Consider the following 17566-nt stretch of genomic DNA (forward strand, 5'->3'; position numbering starts at 1 on the left):
TTTGAGCACCCGCCTCATCACGGCAACGACTTCTGGTCGCAAGTCCCTGTTACGAGCCAAAGGGCCTTTACCCTTAGTCCTGCTCATGCTCTTTTAGAGCGGGGGTCATAATTTGTAACTGTGTGTTGGTCTTTGATTTCACACATTTGATCCAGTAGCGGTTAAGAGGTGCAAAGAGTGACAGGAGGTCTCCAGCTGCCCGTAGTTGTCACACTTGTGGGTTTGAGTCCAATATCTCTAAATAGAAGCAATGCAGCGAGCATTTTTTGTATACTGTTAGGTCAGGGCATCTGCAACCATGACAGATATTAGTGAGGTAGGTAAGAAGCCTAGCCGGAGGAGAGGGCTGGAGCTTTATTCTTCGACCTCCTCGAACACTAGTCCTGACAATGATAGTTCAGAAATAGATATAGAGGTAACTACCCAGGAGGGTATGAACCCATTCATTGAAGAGTTTTTGCAAGCCAGATGCAGACCTGGCAGCACTGTTCCTATGGCCCATGATGTTTTGGCGGAACTGGGTGGCTTGTCTTCCTATTTAGCATACCCCAAATGTACTAGTGCTGCTACCAGGAGGAGCTTATTGCCTCGACTCGAATTCTTCTGAACGGCTTTCACAGTTCTTGTTGAGGGTTTTGAAAATCTTGCCTCAAGGCCTAAAGAATAACTGTAGCTCAGAAATCGGCCCCGGCGCAACTTATGTATGGTGAGGTGATCAGGGACAGACATAGAACTAGCCAATCCTCTAAGAAACCTGACATTGCATCTGTTAATAGGCAGAGTGCTCAAGGGTGTCAGGATAGATCTCCAGGTTGTCCTTCGGGATGACCGGAAGGGTCTTAAAATCAGAAATATCAGAGACCAGTAAGGGATTAGTTGTAGTAGCAGATGATAAAGAGACTATTCAGGCAATTAGAGTAGGGTATGATATGGACCATAACCTGACCGACAAAGATGGACTTGTCCCTCATTAGGAAGCAGAACACTGATTTGGATGAAGCCACCTTCCGGCAGGACTGCAGGTTGGTCTTTAAAACGGGTAGGCGTGATACCCAGAAATATCACAGTCTTTGAGGTAAGTTTTGGTCTCTTTCAAAAATACGTCTGCACGCAGACAATTTATCGATTTCGGGTCCTGCCAAGTAAAAGAGTACGTGGATGTCAACAAATGTTTCAAGTGTTGCAGATATGGTCACAGGATTAAATCGTCACAAACATGACGATTGTTTGCACAGGTCCGAGGCTCTGGCCTGTGCTAACTGTAAGAGGTTGCACAAGAATCATGAGCATCCAGTTGTTAGTAGGGAGTGTGGCTGTTATGTAAGGGCCATTGTGCTGTACTTTAATTCCTTAGATGGTTAGATTTGGTCAACTAAATGCCCAGGGTGCTTATGTAGCCTAGGTTGAGTTAGGTGAGATCGCAGAGAGACAGAGCCTCGATGTTGTCCTACTGCAGCACCCATATGTAATTAGGGGTGATCTGCCAGCCAGGCTTTCATATCTAGAAAATGTTTTGTGTAGGGCATAACTGTATGTCCGCTATTGTAAGCAGGAAGTTACTTGATAGTGTCTTTATACGGCAGGTTTCTGACACGCATCATGTTGTAGTCGGAATTACCAAAGTAAAAGTTATTCACTTTTTTTTTAAAAATGTGAATAACTTTTACTTTTTACAATGATAACAATTAAAATGTACATTTCTGATCTGTTAGTTAAATCATTTAGTCACGGTTAAAATTCTGTACTCTTCTCAGTAGCAAATATTTTAACTTGAAACTTTTGTTAAATTAATGTCTGACAATAGGGTTATTTGAAAACAACTTCCTCACAAAAACGGGACTGTGCCGTCTCTATCTACATCGGGCTGCATAGTCACAGTGGAAAAAGGAGATTGAGCCCTTACAATGAAGGCAAAGCCAAACCAAATGAGACAATAGTAAGTTTGGAGCTGACTTAGTAAAGATAATTAGACCACTAAAATAAAGATTAAGGTGAAGACAAGCTAGAAGTAGGAGTATCAATGAAAAAGACAGCTCCGATAGCAGGGATCAAAATCAAGAATTTAAGCAGTCAAAACATTCCTAGTGAACTGCAAACAATTTAAATGAGCAAGGTGAAAGGTTATTCTTCATTTCTCCAGTACTCACCTCCCTAGCAGCATCACTAATCACCAGTAATTTATTATCGAAAATCTCCCTGAGGTATACTGCCTGACCATTTGGTTTTATCTCACTTAAAGAAGTGTAAATAGTCGAAAAAAATTAATAGTAAACTACCAGTTATAGCTGCTTAAAAATAAAAACAATTGCGCTACGAAAAAAAAGAAAGATTCAAAAATTTAAAATCTTTATTCTCACAGAATATACATAAATATAAATAAAACAGAATTATAACTACAAATATTTATAATTAATTTAAAACCGGTTATTTATGCATTTTATTCATACTCACAATCGATCTACAAAATCACAACAGGTAAATTATATAATTTTAAACTTTTTTAGCTGATTTTTCCAAATTGAGCGCAATATATTACTTTAATAATACAATGATACTTTTTCTATATACAAAATAACAATATATCATTTTGATATTATCTGTGATAACATATCAAGTAAAAATAATTACACAAAAATATAACAAATTACAACAATGATATCGTTATATGACAAATAAAATAAATACAGCAATACAGATGCTTCATTACCAACAGACTTCTTTAAACATTACAGAATGTCTAATTACAATCTTGATTTATAATCATTTAAATTGTTTATTAAACTTTCATTGAATACATGTAATATGATGTCTGGGTTTATTTCAGTGCATAAATTCAACATCTGAATTTATCTGTGGTAGTGATGTTTCAAATTTGGCACAGTCCTTTTTTGTATAAAATCAATTAAAAAATTCCATTATAGTTAAACTGAAAGTATCTAGTACTAGAAATATTCTACTGCTCAGAATTTCTCCCATAATAATGAACTGAAGTATCTAAAATTAGGTCAGAAGGTTAATAACTACATAATCGATAACAAGTTCTCTACCAAATCCTGGTTGTAAAATAAAAATGTAATTTGGATCAAGTTTAGAAGCAGTCAAAAAAATTAATAAATAAACAAACAAAGATACAATTGGGCAATATACATTTTTTGTATTAATATATATACTTTATGAATTTTTTTTATTCTACTTACTATTATGGCTGTGTCAGATAATAGTTTATATCTACATACATTGTTCTGAACTTGTAACACTTGATAATATACATTTAAGTACATATGTATAATATATATATGTGTTACAAGTTCAGAACAATATATGTAGATATAAACTATTATACAGCCATAATAGTAAGTAGAATAAAAAATTTCATAAAGTACACAATATATCTTTCACAAAAAAGTATAATAACCCTAATGTTTTTGTTTTTGATATCATAAGAATATTTATTAAAAATTAATTTATGTTTCCATTGTCCAACATTTTATGTTACATATGTAAAATATAGACAGATGGAAAAAATAAATATACCAAAAAATAAAAAAATAATCATCTAGTATTATTATTAGTTAACAATATATTTTACTTGGTTAAAAAATGTACTAATTATGAACTACAGTACTTAATTGATTGCATTATTTATTTCATTAGTAAACACATATTTATGTAATTAAAGTATTGTGTGTTTTAGATAGTTTATTATACTTTAGGTACTTTACCTGTATTATGTGAATTAAGTGCAAAACACACACACACACACACACACACAGAGAGAGAGAGAGAGAGAGAGAGAGAGAGAGAGAGAGAGAGAGAGAGAGAGAGATATGTTTCTAAAATGGTGGGCTGGCTATACTTTCTCAGATTCTACTTGTAAAATTAAACAAAAAATATCCTTAGGAAAAATGGCAATTTCTCCTTTGTTCCTCCCCCTGTCCACCATTTTATTTTTATATAAAAATTTATATCTCAAGTTTGGATGTTCGATCATGTAACCATGTTCTCAACTAAGGGGGATGCACACACATACAAATGTTCTTTAATAAGGTAGAATATTACAGATGATTAAGTCTATGAATAGAAATTTTTTACATTACACTGGATTTATATATATTTCATAAACATCATATGGCAATATTATTCTATCATTTTACGACACACCATTAATTTAATTTCATACAGCTCTATTGTAAATAAAAATCAATGTCACCTTGAGTCTCCCACTGCCCTAAAAGGAAAATTGCTCTTGAAATCACCAATATTATCACTTTAATTTTACAGATGGAGACATTTCAACAAAAATAACAGCTTCTGATAAATGTTAGTATTTACATTCATTCAGTAACATTTTATTATTATTGTGTTTGGATTAAATTACAGCTCATCATATTAAAAGTTACTATGTTATAAAAAAAGAGAAAGATTCTTGAAAATTTGAATACTCTATAATAAATCTGCACAGAGTGAAACATAAACATATTCAGGAGGGGAGGGATTGGCAATACCGTGTGCTAATGGGATGTTGTTAGTTATATTCATGTCTTGAATTCTGAGTTTTTTTAATGGAGAAAGGTTTAGTAATAAGTTCAATATCTGATATAAGTTATAATGTATCGGCTCAGATATTTTTGTTTTGAAAATTTTATGACTTGTGCGATTTGTTTTTTCAATTAAAGAATTCCTGAATGCAATACTAATCAGTCAAATTTTCTATACAGGTAAAAAACACTGTTTTTAATAGTAAAATATTGACGTAGAACAGTTTAGTCTAGATACGAGATCAACGATTGTAATATACTTAGTTCTCTGATTTTAATGATCTTGTAAGTGAATTGAAAAATACTACTATAAATATATTACTATTTAGTTTTACTATTTAATATTTGTGACTATTACATATAAACTTACAGAGTTTGTGAAAATGGTGCCTGTCCCTTCTTATTATCTTGATAGCTCCTTCAGTGTTTCCTCATTTCTTCTTTTGTCTACTCTCATAAATTATGGTTCATTGTTATAACTAGATTGCTGTAGAAATACTATGTCTAATGATAGAGAATCTGCCACTGTTGGTACAGGAGTTTGAGAGATGATATTAATAAAAAATTTTTTTTTAATCTCTCGGACCACTGTTAGGTATTGCTTCAGAGGATGAGATGAATGACAAGTAGCATGTGAAAATGCCATGCCTGACCGGGATTCAAACCTGGGATCTCTGTATGAAAGGCTGAGATGCTACCACTCATGCCACAGAGGCCGGTTAATAACCATATTATAGCTAAGTTAGACCACACTTCATTGAAATCAGAGTAGTTAGGAGGGAGGTTGGTTTTGAAAAATTTCAATGCAGAGTTTAATAATCACTGGAAAGTTTATCAAAATAATGAATGCCAGAAAAATATTTTATCCTTGGAAAAGGGTAATAAATTTTTAAGATGAATTAAGATTTTAAGTAGGTTGGTCTCTAGCAGCTTATCAAAATTTTGTTAAAATTAATAATGTCCCTTTGAATTAAAATCTTTGATATTGTTAGAGGAATTGCAAAGATAATCAAAACTGAATCTCTAAATAAGATGGATATATTTATGATACTGAGTAAATCTTTCTTCCATCATTATTGAATTTTCAAATTTTTCAATAAAAGAATATCTGTTATAAATTCAAAGAAAAATAAAGATAAAAATTTACTGAAATGAATCAAAATATTTTGCTTATGACTGCTCCTTTCTCCACTTATGTATAGTTTGTTTAAACGAGCAACAATAAAAGGTATTTGGCATGAAAATGGTACAATAATGATAAAACAAAATAATAATCGCTATCCAAAAGAGATCAAATGCAAAAAGCAATGTGAAAAGACGCTACAATTTTCTTACACAGTTATTATCAGTTAAAGTTATTATGTCAAACTTAATATTAAATGAAATATAAACCACCAAAACACAGTAAATAGGTAAGTTAGACCCTACAATATTAATTCCAAGAATTGATTTTCACAGGATCCCACATTTTCAGTTATTATTAAATTCTGTAATTACATTAAAACAAAATTTATTTATAATTTTGTTAATTGTAGAATTTACTAACAACTAAACATGCAGGATCCTACAAAAATCGATTCTTTGAATCAATATGGTAAGTTTAATTTATCTATCTCCTATGTTTTGACAGTATATATTTAATTTAATATTAATTAGCATTAGCACAGTGATCGATATATTAATGAATTATTTGAATTTGAATTTAATATATATATATATATAATTTAAAAATAGGCATATGACATCAGTCATATAGAAGATACTGCAAATGAAAATTTATACCTTTTCTTATTGTTCTTGGATTTACCTCAGTAGCAATTTCAAGCAGTGTTAAGTTAACCAACATGTAATAATTATGTACCTGCTGTTAGAAAGTAACAGCAGATGTATTTAATTTGTTCTAAAAAACTAAACAAATAAAATACCATTTAAATGCTAAATATGAATGTCTGTTTCTTAAGCTTAACATGAGGTGTGCGTGCAAATGAACAACACTAACAAATTTGGATAATGTAGTTTTACTGAATTTAAAATCTATCGTATAAAGATATGGAGGACTATAGTAAACTGAAGAAACAGGAGTGTTTTGAACTATAAAACAAAATATACTCCTGTAACTCTAAATAACTGCTATATCGTTAAAATTATTACACTTAAAACACATAAATTAATTCTTTTACTGCTTCTAAAAATGACATGATGTCCTGCAATAAAATTGTACTGAATAGCACAAAAAGAATCCGGTAAATTATTCATTCACTGTAAAAAATTCATTATTCATCAATGAATAATTACATTTCTATCTGTGATAAGTAAAACTCAAATTTTACTCACAGAAATAGAAAACATTTTATAATTTTAGCTCTACACTTAGTAATGGAATGTAGTAATGTTTGTTAAAAGAAAAATTTCAAAAAGGGGAGAAAAATTAGGCCTGTTTCACAATTTTAATTACTGTGCTACACTTTTAACTTCAAAATATTGAAATGCACTTAACTAAACAAAATAATAGAAGGTGGATCTGTTTTGCCCAATAAAATTAAAGGAAATTTAAAACAGTAAAAAAGATACATGGAAATTTACCACAATTACAACTAGAAAAAATATTACTTTTTCATTTTAACCATGACAAATTTTCTGTGTGGTTTAATAACATTTTTCTAAAACAATAACAGAAATAATAAATACAGATTTCATTTGAGATACTAAATAATATAGAAACTCCAAAAAAGAACTGACTGGTAATGCCTTGTTCAAGGTAGCACACATTTTTGTTGTTGATGTTTTGCGATTTTGTAATCGATATCAAGATTGCCATTTTAAACTATTTTTTCACAAAAAATAGATTTAATCTACAGAATATATAAAAAATTACTTAAAACTAAAAATTTAGATGTCAGCCACAATTTTAATTAGAATATTGAGAAATATTGACATATTACTTTGAAATGGATGTTATACTTCTTATAACTATCAGGAATACAGATTTCAAATTTCATCACTTTCTAATCAATAGTTAAGCGGGAAAGACAGTTAAAATAAAATAAAAATATAATTGAGGTTTTGTACAAAAACAAAATTATGATAAATTTTCAGATAACTTTTCAACAATTCAATTTTATTCATATAATTTTTTATGAAAGAATTTTATCGGGCAAACAGATACATGATTCAATTCTCCGTGATTACTGTAATTTTATTTTGGGTAAAGTTCTTTTTTACTTCAATAAACTTACATTTCTAGTATTAATCTATTACTTATAATAAGCAAACAAACTTTTTAAATGCATTTCTTGAATGTAGAATTTACCACAGATAAAAATTAAATTCAGTCTGCACACATCATACTTTGGTGATTATATATTTAAATAAAAATAAATAAGGAGAAAACTAATTAATGAAGAAAGAAAGAAACAAAGAATAAAAATAAATATAAAAAACAAATAAATAAAATATTCACAACCTCAAAACAGATATTAAAAATAATAATGCATCGCATAACATTGCTTATTAAAATTTAAATATATGTAATGGGTTATGTTATATCGGCAAAATGCTGATTTCTGCCTCTATAGATTATGAAACTCAATAGTTATATTTCTTACTTTTTGGAGCGATAAATATTAAGTTTAGGTGATTCCCTGAACTGAAGATTCAGTCTCAACAAGTATAACAACAAGGGAGGAAACCTCATTTTATAAGTGATGATACACAAGGGATCGATGCATTAGTGTCACACCAACCTATCAGTAAATAATCTATTGCTTAAAAGATCTTAATTGACCTAAACATATGGATACAGATCAGAGCCAGTGCTCTGTCACAGTACTATTTTGACCTGTGTAAATCAAATTAATATGAAAACAGTAAAATGAATCTTTCTGTAAAGCAGTCTTTGATACGTATAAAAACTTATCATTAAGAAATATATATTTACACTTAACCGGTCACCACACTTCTTTTCACAAAATATATTCTGATTTATAATATTATTTCATAAAAAAAACCTTTATCGCTCGATATCATAAACGTTTAAATTGCATACAATTAATTACTTTAAAAAAAATTTTTTTTCCATAAAAATATTTACATCTACATGTATCGAACAGTTTATTACAATATTATAAATACTACTTTTAAAAACACAATCGTATAAAAAATAAAAATGTCTAGTACAAATACATTATTGTAAACAAAATACTAATTAATTGATCAACAAAAATAGCACAAGAGTATTTAAAACATTGATTATGCTAATGTTTTCACATGCACCAAATCCGTTTACTCTATTAAACTGAACGAATACTGAAAAAAAAATGGAACAATGATCAACAAATGAATATCATAAAGCAGACAAAAACTGATTATCATTCTGCAATTAAAAATAGAATAAAAATCAATGTAACAAAACTTATTACCAAGCACAGCGTGTCAGTATATGAACCCATACCGCCACACCACAATACACAGCAGTTCATATACGAAAAATTTAATATAAATACATACATTTATAGATTAAAAAAACAATTATACTTTTACTGATATACATACACAAATGATAAGAAAAAACGATCACCTTTTTGGGTAATTATGAAGTAACTAAGCTGCACTGGATTTATCAAGTATAGTTTTACTAAGTATGTTGTCAATACAAATGGCCCACCAACTCACAAGCAAGCTCCTAATGTACACACATTTAGTTGGCCATTATCCATCCGACTAATATAATGTTACATATTAACATTTTATACACTGATATACCTTATTTTTTCTACTAAAAATAATACTTATACAAACACTAATTTTCACAATATAAAAATGCCTAATAAATGTAATTATATACACATACAAAAAAAAATTCATATTGGATTCAATAACAACTAATCTTAATTATTACTGGCATAATTTGGTGTAATCTTGAAAAAAATATCATCACGAACAAGGCACTTCTTGTTTTGATGACTTTTCTGGAAAAAAAAATGAAAATAAAAAACGACTGTAAATAATGATAAACGTTTTTCATAACTGTGTTCAAAATGTTGATTCCAACAGGGAAAGCTATCGGTAATAAAATGATATATCATGAAATTCATGGAGAACTCAATAGAGAGTTATAACTTAGTATTTAAGAGTCAACTGATGACAGAAAAGCGCTTTAATGTGAATGAATCTCATTACAATACTAAAGATGCCAACCTTTAGGATCATCCTCAGTAATGCATTACTGACAGATAATTAATGCATCAATGATTATAAGAGGACCTTCTGTGCGGTCTTACATAAAATAATCATTATTATTATTATAATAAATAAAATGATGTATTTGATTTTGAAACACTTCTACTCCTAGTTAAAAGATTCATGAAGGAAATTTTTCATTTTCACTATTAAAAAGGTTTTTTAAACATCTTCAAAATACCGAAGTTCAATCTAAATAAAATAACCTTTTACACAAAATACACTTAACTATGAAACGCATGCCAACACAATAGAGAGAAACTATGATCGCCATCATCCAAGGTCATTAGTTCCACTATATCAGATACCACCTAAGAAACAAACAGATGTATGTAACTAATACTCTGTAATCAATGGCAGATTACACTGCCTCCAACTTTAGCAAAGGTCAGATGATCATCTTTTTCCAATTTGGGGCTTTCCAACCACCTTCAGAAGAGCAAACAATTCAAACCCTAAACTACTCATTTGCATAAAAAATGATATTTAACTGATACTTCTAATATTTTTTGCCTTTCCTTCAAGCAGTTTACTGGCAACACTGACAAAATTGTGTCTGTAATAAAAAGAGGGCTACCCACAGCTTTGTCATTTCTTGCAATGTTTGTCAAAGATTCACATTGATGCGAGACTGCATGTTACTAGACGGTATGAAATTTAAATTATTAATACATTTATGTACTCGCTTATCAATACGCTGTTATGAATTTCTTTACAAAACATTATAAGGATAACAAAAAACAAAAAAAAAAAACAACAGCAGATTACTTATGCTACAAGACATTTGCTACAGTACCACAATTTTCAGATTAAATCTACAAATACAAAACTTCACAAACTGAACCATTTAAGTGGTGTAGCAAATTAAATTCTCTACAAAATTTTATTTAAGAAAATTATTTCAAACTAAAACAATGTTTATTACCTGAATTAAAACATAATTAGATAATTCTGGAAACAATTCTTTTTGAATAATTTTCCCTTTCAGATCAAATAACATAAAAATACATTAATTTTTTACTATAATTAGCATCTAATGAATTTTAATGCTGTATTATGTTAGGAAAAAATCAGGGTGAAAATATAAAAGTCAGGGTGGAATCTTTTGACATCTTGAAAACAAAAGATCCAGATCTATGTTTATATGTCTTTTTGTCCTCTTATTTTTAGCTCTAGAACAACATCCCAAAATAATATCTATTCCTGGTGGAATAACCTGTATAGAAAGAATGAATCCTGAACATCAAACGAAGCAATAACAATTTAAGCAGTCCTGAAACCGTATTCTAATTTAATACCTTCTCTTTCTCTCCGTCTCAATTTTTTTCTTCTTCTATCGATGCATGCTAATTCTGCTTTCAAAGCCATGTATGTCTTTCGTAATTCTTGTAATTTCTGCTGTAATACTGCTATTCTTTGCGCTCCATCTAATTCTGGATCTAAAAAAATTCAAATAATAAAATTTAGAGACTTAAGTAATAGAACAAATAAACTTTCATTTATTAATACACGATTAGTAAGCAGCTTGACCACAGTCTAACTAAATTACTGTAGATTAAAGTTAGTATTAAGAACATTTTTTACACACATAATCCTCCTTATTAGCAGACTAAAAATTCACACCTATACAACTTCACTCTAAACATATAGTTTTTATATTAATCATTTTGAAGATCCGATCAAGAAAAAAGTTTATCTTATTTCAGGAATATTTATCCAAAATTAAACAGAAAAACAAAACATGAAAAGAAAGGAGGAATGAAAGATACATTTCCTAACACTACAACGGTTGTAGATTCACTCATCGCTTTCATCACAATGCTCAATAATTGTAGTCTGGGTAAAATGAAAAAGATAACTTAAGTTGAAGCCAACAATGAACGTAACATAATCAAATTAAAGACTATTCCGTTCTAAATTTTTTTATTAAGAACTTATTTAAATGGTAGAGATGAATCAATCGTTCAAACTTTCAGCAAAGACACTACTTTATATATGCCGTTTTTCTAAGATCTATAACTCTTTAACAAAACACTTCAGTAAAACATGTAATTCATATTTATTACGATTTAGAATTCTACCTTCATTCTCATCAAATTTTGGATTGTTTTGGAGATAACAGGCCTTGTAGAAAAACATTACATACTTCAATCTTAAGTAACTGAATTGTAACTGTTGTTTTATTAACAGGAGGGAATAATTTTATTACAAAATGTATTTTGCTTTTAGATAAATAACAGTTTGATAATTTAAAAAAGTATTCTTTGAAAATACTGATTCTTTACTGGCCTAAAACACAAAAATATACTACTTTGTGAAACTGAAACTACAAGAGATGTCCATGTGAAATATATTTTCACTGCGATGAAATTATTTTTTTATCAATTTAAAAAACAATTATGTTTAAAGAATAATAACTATTTTAATTATATTGTCATTTAAAAGAGACTATTTACTTTAGTTAGACTACGTAAATCTTACAGTTGTGACCTAGTTAAAATACAAACGTAACACAATTTTAAGTTTTTATTTTTATTGTTCTTATGTTAGCAAACAGGTACCGAGAAAACTGCAGTCTCCTTTCAAGGATTATTTCTTAATTTATCCCCTAACAGATAACAAACTGCCAAAATAATACTTAAGTACTGCTGTCTTCTCAGAGGCAGCTCATCAAAAACAAAATCTTGTAATTCCTAGGTGAGGCAATGACAAGTAAATTTATTAATCGGTTCACAAGACTCTTGGAAAGGAAAGTAAATCGACAGATGATAAGCCATTTCCCATATACGATAAATATAATTTACGTAAATAAATGAAAGAAAGAATGGACATAAAATCATATAAAAGGCACCAATTAATAAAGTAAATTAAAAAAAGAAAAGAAACAACAATGTCTTAATCCACCTTTCTGGTTTACGGACTAATTTAATTCATTAAAATGTGCCAGCACCAGTAAATTTTATACACGAGCAAGATTTAAGATGCATATCTTTTCTGACTTAAACCCTCATTAGAGCAAAAGGTGTTAACTTGCAGAGTTACAGAAGGAAATAAAAATGCTAACGAACATTTATAAAAAAAATCATATAGTAAACGAAATAAACTTGCACACTCACCCAACTGTACGTAGAAGTTGTATTTTGAAGGTTTTGGTGATCGAGAAGATGGTAAATCAAGAGAGCTTCCGGCAAGCGAATTCTCAGATGTATCATCACTGTCGCTTCCAACTGGAAATTTTTATTCAGTTTTCAATTAATTTACAAATAATGCAAACATAAAGTTAGAGAAGAATGGAATTTTAAAAACTACGTCACTAAAATTAAAAAGCCAATAAAATAATATGAAATTTCTCTTAATACAAATTGCAATTAGGAACTCTGAATGCTTAACACCTTTTTGGATTTTAAATAGGTTTAATAAATATTCACATATGTTATATAATTTTTTAAAACTGTACTACCCTAATGTTTGAGTCATATTAAATTCTATTATAGGAAAATGTGAAAGATATAATTGTGTAATAGAAACATCAACGGTCAAATAAATAACTAGGCATAGTTAATAATCCCTCAATTTTTTTTCTTGTATTGTTTAATTCAACACTTTCTTAATGTTCCTCATTCAATCACTGTTGTTCAGTCATTAATGATCTCAAAAGCTTCATTTCTCCTGTTTGAATCCCATAAATTCTCTCTCATTACCCATAACTATGTCGCATATATAAAGAAAGAGAAATAATGCATTGCGTATTACATCATTTTTGACCCGTGAGAAAAAAGATCTAGCACCTAAAAAAATGCTGATTAAAAAATGTTTTTTCTTATTTGTAGGATTGATGGTTGTTTACACCTATTATAACTTTTTTTTTATTTTGTGGGATCCCTTTACAACCTCTGTTTTTCTTTTCTGTGTTAATAGTTGTAATTTTATGTTTTTTTTTTTTCGGCATGAAGACAGTCTAGTTTTTGGGAATCGGACAATAATAAAAAATTTAAGCTTTGAAAAATTCAGTTTCTTTCCTCAATCTATACATAATTTTATGATCGAATCGTACATAACATTTTTAATTAACAAAAAGAGTATAGACTTTTACTGCAGAACACTTTATTTCCAGTTAATTAAAATATTATTTTTCAAAATACAACATTATCTTATGAATAGATTTTTCACGAGTAGAAAACATTTATCGGTAAAAAAACTTTTTTCGTAAGTAAAATAATTGTCAATAAAGGATTAAAAATAACCGAAACTGACAACAAAAATAACCAATCTTAACGAACTCATATATCATTAAGATCTACTATATACTGCTGTACGTTTCAAATAATTAATACCATATTTGTTAAGAAGGGAACTTGAAGTCTTTGGAAAAGTGCCTGAGGATAAAAAAATAACACTCTTCTTGATGGTTTTAAGTAAATCTATGGGAATATAACAAACCAGAAACTGTTATGTGGAAACTGAATTTCAATGTTTAATAACCTTTTATAAAATAAATAATATAAAAAAAATAATTAGTATATTTAAGAAGAGAGTTTTATTTGACATTAATGTATTTGATTTATATTTTTCTAGCAGGCCGGTTTTAACGTTATGGTTATTTTTTCTTTCAGAAAACATCAAATATTTTTTTGTTCTACTATATTTAAAATAACATTATTACATTACATTGAGAGTTTCAGTATTTTAATGAATGTTGAGACAGACAATGCCATGAAGGAGAACAGAATTTACATTACTAGTGTTGGGAATCTAGGTATCTGTTGAGACAGAAACAGGATTACTTACAGTACTATAAATTGAAACAGCTGTACAGACAATTACAAGGTTTATATTACGTGAATGCTTAGGTGAAATAAATTCTAATGGTCTACAGGTGAACTCCAAGCTATCCACTTTGGAATCGTAAGAAGTGGGTTATTAACATTTGCCATCCTGATATTACATCTGGACAAGGGGGATTATTGTGTACTGATAATTTCACAATACTTAATATTTATGAATATATAAATTTATTAAAAAAAGATATCCAGTCATTGTATTCAATGATTTAATGTGAGAAACCAAGGAAAAATGTATTCTCACTGCGCGATATACAACTTCTAATTTCTACATAAAAAAAATCTGTAGAAACAATATATTTCCACTTACCAACAATTTAGTCGGTAAGTAATTGATGGAAATACATTGTTTATACAAATTATATCAATACAAACAGTGCCAAATGTAAAGAAAAAAAAAAAATTAATAGCAAATCTTATAAATGTAACTATATTAGATTCTATTCTTTGATTTTAGATTTTTTATGCATGCGCGTGTGCGTGTGTGTATAAGAAAGAATTAATTTTAATTCCTACTTGAGAACTTTAGTATTCTATACTCTTTATATATAGTAATTTTTTTTTTTTCAATATATGTCGAACTATTGTATTACTGGAAGAATATAAACTTTTTACTGCAATGGAAAACTTTTTATTCTTATGAAATCTCTATAACATTCTTCTTTGTTTTTAAGTTAGTTGTTTATAAATTATAAAAAACAAAATAAATTCTCTTGGGATGATATGATTATTTTGTGTTCTTATATTAATTGACAAATAACCAGGTACATTTATGAGCTCCCATTAGACCTTTTAGATTATTTTATTCACCTAATGTGTACATTGCAATCTGTTCAACTGGTGAACAATAAGCAACTCCCTTGACCCAAAACAACCACAAGAATATATTGCAGCTTGAAAAAAAAAGTTGAATTAAAAATGTTCTAGTTAACACACACTCAAGAAAATATTGAAGCACTGACAATACTGGTTGAATTTCAAGTATATAAATTCCATAATGAAATTTTCTTCTCGGCCACCAACATGTTAAAATTAATATCATTTATGATTGATATTTTAATTTTGAATATTCAGAGTAAATTTGTTTGTTTTGCTGACGACATGGCCATTGTTCTTTTGATAATGTTGCAATGAGGGCTAATCTGAGTCTAAAACTGTTTAATGATTGGATGTATAATTTTTTTTTGTGCATTAATGCAATTAAAACTAAAGTAGTTTACTTTTCTCCCTCTATGAATCATGAGACCTTGCTGTTGGTGAGGGGGCTTGAGTGCTCAGTGATACAGAATAGCTGCACCGAAGGTGCAACCATATTGGAGAGGTATCTGTTGAGAGCCAAACAAAGGAATGATTCCTGAAAGAGGGCAGCAGCTTTTTCAGTAGTTGTTAAGGACGTAGGTCAGGATGACTTAAACGGCCACATCAACATCACTCAATCCTCTGAGTACTGCGCAGCTGAAAGCAATGGAAAACTACAGCTGCTTTTTCCAAGAAAATGTAGCTCTCTGAATTTTCATATAAAAATAATGGAGGCGCCTTCCTTGGTAAAATATTCCAAAGGTAAACTAGTCCCCCGTTCGGATATCCAAATGGGGATTACTAAGGAAGGGGTCACCAGAAAATAAAAAAATAACATTCTATGACTTGGAGCGTGGAATGTCATAAGTCTAAAAAAAGGTTGATAGGTTAGAAAATTTAAAGAGGAAAATGGATAAGATAAATGTAGATATAGTAGGAATTAGCGAGGTTTGGCGGGAAGAGGAAAACGAGTTCTGGTTAGGTGATCTTAGAATAATTAACTCAGCTTCAAATAATGGGCAGGCAGGAGTAGGTTTTGTAATGAACAAGAAGATAGGGAAGAGAGTAGAGTATTTCAAAATGCATAATGATAGAATCATTGTAATAAGGATAAAATTGAAACCTAAACAGACAATGATCGTTAATGTCTATATGCCTACAAGAGCCCGTGATGATGAGGTAGAGTGTGTCTATGAAGAAATTGATTAAGCAATTTAATAATAGTTGGAGATTGGAATGCAAGTATTGGAAAAGGCAAGGAAGTGGATGAATACAGGCTGGGTAAAAGGAATGAAAGAGGGAACCGACTTGTACAGTTTTGCACGAAGTATAATCTAGTAATCGCCAACACCTAGTTTAAAAAAAATAATAGAAGAATATACACATGGAAAAAGCCAGGTGATACTGCAAGGTATCAGATAGATTATATCATGGTTAAGCAAAGATTTAGAAATCAACTCGTCGACTGCAAAACTTACCCTGGAGCAGACATTGATAGCGACCATAATTTAGAGTCAATGAAATAATGTAGATTGGGGTTTAAAAACCTGAAGAAAAGGTGTCAGATGAATCGGTGGAATTTAGAGAAGCTTGATGAAGAGGAGGTAAAGAAGATTTTTGGGGAGGACATCACAAGAGATCTGAGTAAAAAAGATAGGATAAAAAATATAGAAGATGAATGGGAGAATGTTAAAAAGGAAATTCTTAAATCAGCAGAAACAATGAATGACATGGTTGAAGTCCTACGCAAGAACTACCGCATGAAAATAAACAAGAATAAAACGAAAGTAATGAACTGTAGTAGAAATAATGAAGATGGACTACAGAATGTAAAAATAGGAAGAGAAAAGATTATGAAGATAAAAGAATTTTGTTATTTGGGAAGTAGAATTACTAAAGATGGAAGCAGGAGCAATATAAAATGCTGAATAGCACAGGCAAAACGAGCCTCCAGTCAAAAATTAATTTAAATGTCAGGAAAAGATTTTTGAAAGCATATGTTTGGAGTGTAGCTTATGGTAGTGAAACTTGGACTATCGGAGCACCTGAGAAGAAAAGATTAGAAGCTTTTGAAATGTGGTGCTATGGGAGAATGTTAAAAATCAGATGGGTGGATAGTGACAAATGAAGAGGTGTTGCAGCAAATAGATG

At 29.8% G+C, this 17566-nt stretch overlaps 1 protein-coding gene across 6 annotated transcripts in view; it reads right to left on the minus strand.

Annotated features, from left to right (window-relative positions):
- Positions 1 to 2329: 2329 nt before the first annotated feature.
- Positions 2330 to 17566, minus strand: part of htk (AT-rich interaction domain hat-trick) — a 176261-nt gene continuing 161024 nt past the window's right edge. For 5 of the 6 annotated variants that reach the window (XM_075367666.1, XM_075367665.1, XM_075367664.1 and 2 more), the window contains 3 exons: positions 12893 to 13003; positions 11075 to 11215; positions 2330 to 8843 (listed from right to left, as the gene is read on the minus strand). In XM_075367666.1, coding sequence (XP_075223781.1) covers positions 8743 to 8843; positions 11075 to 11215; positions 12893 to 13003 — 353 coding nt within the window. In that variant the 3' untranslated portion in view covers positions 2330 to 8742. Of the gene's footprint in view, positions 8844 to 9021; positions 9506 to 11074; positions 11216 to 12892; positions 13004 to 17566 lie in introns of those variants that run through there. The other variant, XM_075367663.1, reaches the window with a different exon arrangement.

This window comes from Lycorma delicatula, chromosome 5, assembly GCF_047948215.1.
Source record: "Lycorma delicatula isolate Av1 chromosome 5, ASM4794821v1, whole genome shotgun sequence".
NCBI classification, from domain to species: domain Eukaryota; kingdom Metazoa; phylum Arthropoda; class Insecta; order Hemiptera; family Fulgoridae; genus Lycorma; species Lycorma delicatula.